This window comes from Olea europaea, chromosome 19, assembly GCF_002742605.1.
Source record: "Olea europaea var. sylvestris chromosome 19, O_europaea_v1, whole genome shotgun sequence".
Classification (NCBI taxonomy): domain Eukaryota; kingdom Viridiplantae; phylum Streptophyta; class Magnoliopsida; order Lamiales; family Oleaceae; genus Olea; species Olea europaea.
Window position 1 is genome coordinate 10,179,260 of NC_036255.1, and position 2,402 is coordinate 10,181,661.

At 35.7% G+C, this 2,402-nt stretch overlaps 1 protein-coding gene across 1 annotated transcript; it reads left to right on the forward strand.

Annotated features, from left to right (window-relative positions):
* Window positions 1–338: 338 nt before the first annotated feature.
* Window positions 339–1,305, forward strand: LOC111368774 (auxin-responsive protein SAUR36). The gene has a single exon (XM_022990211.1). The coding sequence runs from the start codon at window positions 632–634 to the stop codon at window positions 1,136–1,138; it is 507 nt and encodes a 168-aa protein (XP_022845979.1). The 5' UTR covers window positions 339–631; the 3' UTR covers window positions 1,139–1,305.
* The last annotated feature ends 1,097 nt before the right edge of the window (window positions 1,306–2,402 follow it).

Consider the following 2,402-nt stretch of genomic DNA (forward strand, 5'->3'; position numbering starts at 1 on the left):
ATGAAATTTATTTGAAAAAAAATGAGTTTCAAGAAATGGAGGTCAAATGGGAGCTTAGTAATGCTAAATTATTTAAATTTAAATATTATTTTTAAATGTCTTTTGCAAGTAGATTAATATATCGTTAACCTTTTTGCACAATTTCAAGGGGTTCAAGTCTTGAAGTGTTTTTGGCCTCAAAAAATAAAAAAGTCTTCGATGTTTTGTTTTGACTTCTAAACCGTGTTCATGTGCCGACCACCTCCACTTCGCCTTTCGTATTCTTCAACCACGTGTTATGTTGACCCTCCACTGTCCTATAAAAGCACATTCAGTAGTCCCTCCTAATCGGATGAACCAAAAATTTCCACTCCTAGTTCGAATTCGAGAATCTCTCGACGCCGCTGCCACCACCACCTCCTCTTTATATACGGAAGCCCTGAACTCTGCCTATAAAAGGCTTTCGGCGGAAATTCCATAAGTGAAAGTGTCGTGAGAAAAATTATCGACTGACTTATAAACACTACTTATTTTTGGACATGTCAATTAATGATCGTTGGCACGTTCTTTAAACTATAACTACTTTATTCAAGAATATCTTTTAAGTAAATCCCTTTTTGTTTTCTTGAATTTTCATCGACTTCACTCCACCATGAAAAAAACCAGAGGATTTAGGCTGGTAAAGGTGTTCAAATGGTTTACTCACCGGAGAACTGGAGTCTCCTACCAGCGGCCGGCATCTGGCAGCGCCACCAGGGCCATCTCAAAGGTCTACAACTGGTGCCGCTCTTTGAAGCATGGAGCTAAAAGGATTTGCTTAGGGAAACATAAGTCCGGTTACATTCTGGTCGGGGAAGAACCGCTGGAGCCAAAGAACCGGGTGAGTGTGCCCAAGGGGCACTTGGCTGTCTACGTGGGCGATGAAGAAGATGACGCGTGTCGAGTTCTTGTGCCAGTGATATACTTTAATCATCCATTGTTTGGTGAGTTACTGAGAGAGGCTGAGAACATTCATGGGTTCAACCATCCGGGTGGGATCCAGATTCCTTGCAGGAAATCCGAAATTGAGAATGTTAAGATGAAGATCGCCGCCGCCGGTAGCAGCGATGGTGGTGGCAACCGCCGTAGGAGACGGAGTTGGAGAAACAAGTACCAATGATTCATTTTTACCACTTTGAATTTTCTTCGTTAATTGTTGGTCCACTCATGTACAAATGTTTTGACTCTTTTTCAATAGTAAATTTCATAGCTATTGCTTAAATAATAAATTTTTCATTACTTTCAATTTAGCACATAATTAATAGTTGGTCAAAACCTCGTTTAAATCTCTTCTAAATCATTACAAAGGTAGGTTTCGTGTTCCATCTGAAGCAATAAGTCGAGGGTAGTGCAATGTTCTATTTATGTTTAGCCTAAGTATCTAAAGCGATCAAATCATAAATAATGTTGACGAGATTAGAGAATGAAATGAATTATTAGCATACTTGTTGATATTGAACTAGAAGTGATATAAGCATCCATGAAATTTTTATGCTATCTTATTAATATAATAAGGGTCCGTTTGATTGCAATAAATTTTATGGAAAATATCATATCCGAGGAATTCGTTTTCTACTTTAACTGTTTGATACGAAATTGGAAATAGAATTCAAATTTCAAGGTTCAAACACTTAAAGCATATTTCTGGCTAATTCCATGAAAATCTTGTTAAGGGAATATAATCTTATATCGGTTAAATATCGAAATATAGACTAATTTATAAGATTTTGGGTTACTCCACTTAATAAAGTTGACCTTATTAAGATGAACCCCAAATCTTAACATGGTATCAGAGTCTAATAAGCTCTAATGAGCGATTCGATTCGATTAAGTCTTAATTAATGAGCATACAGATTTCAAAATTGATTTGCTCAAACGAGTCACCATCTTGTGGGGACATGTTAAGGGAATATAATCTCATATCGGTTAAATACCGAAATATAAATCAATTTATAAGATCTTGGGTTACTCTATTTAATAAGGTTGACATTATTAAAATGGACCCAAAATCTTAACAAATCAAATTCATATGGTTTTGTCCTTTTCAACTTACACGGAGTTGTTTTACATTTTCCACATTTACAATCAAACTGACCGTAATTGTTGTAATATTTTCACATCTCTCATTAGTATGCAATGTCATTTTATATAATAAATAAATTGGTGAATAAGATTAACGTTATTCATATTTAATGAAAAATAACCTTTTAATTTGTCAATTCAATTAAAAGAGTCCATTACGACTCAAACACAACCAACGAACAGGTGAATCGTGTGGATTAATAATTTGTTTGACCTTGCCATAAATGTCCACAAGTCCATGCATCTAACCTAGTTGAAAGCCCACGTAAACTTCAAGAAATAATGAGTGCACGACCTACTTT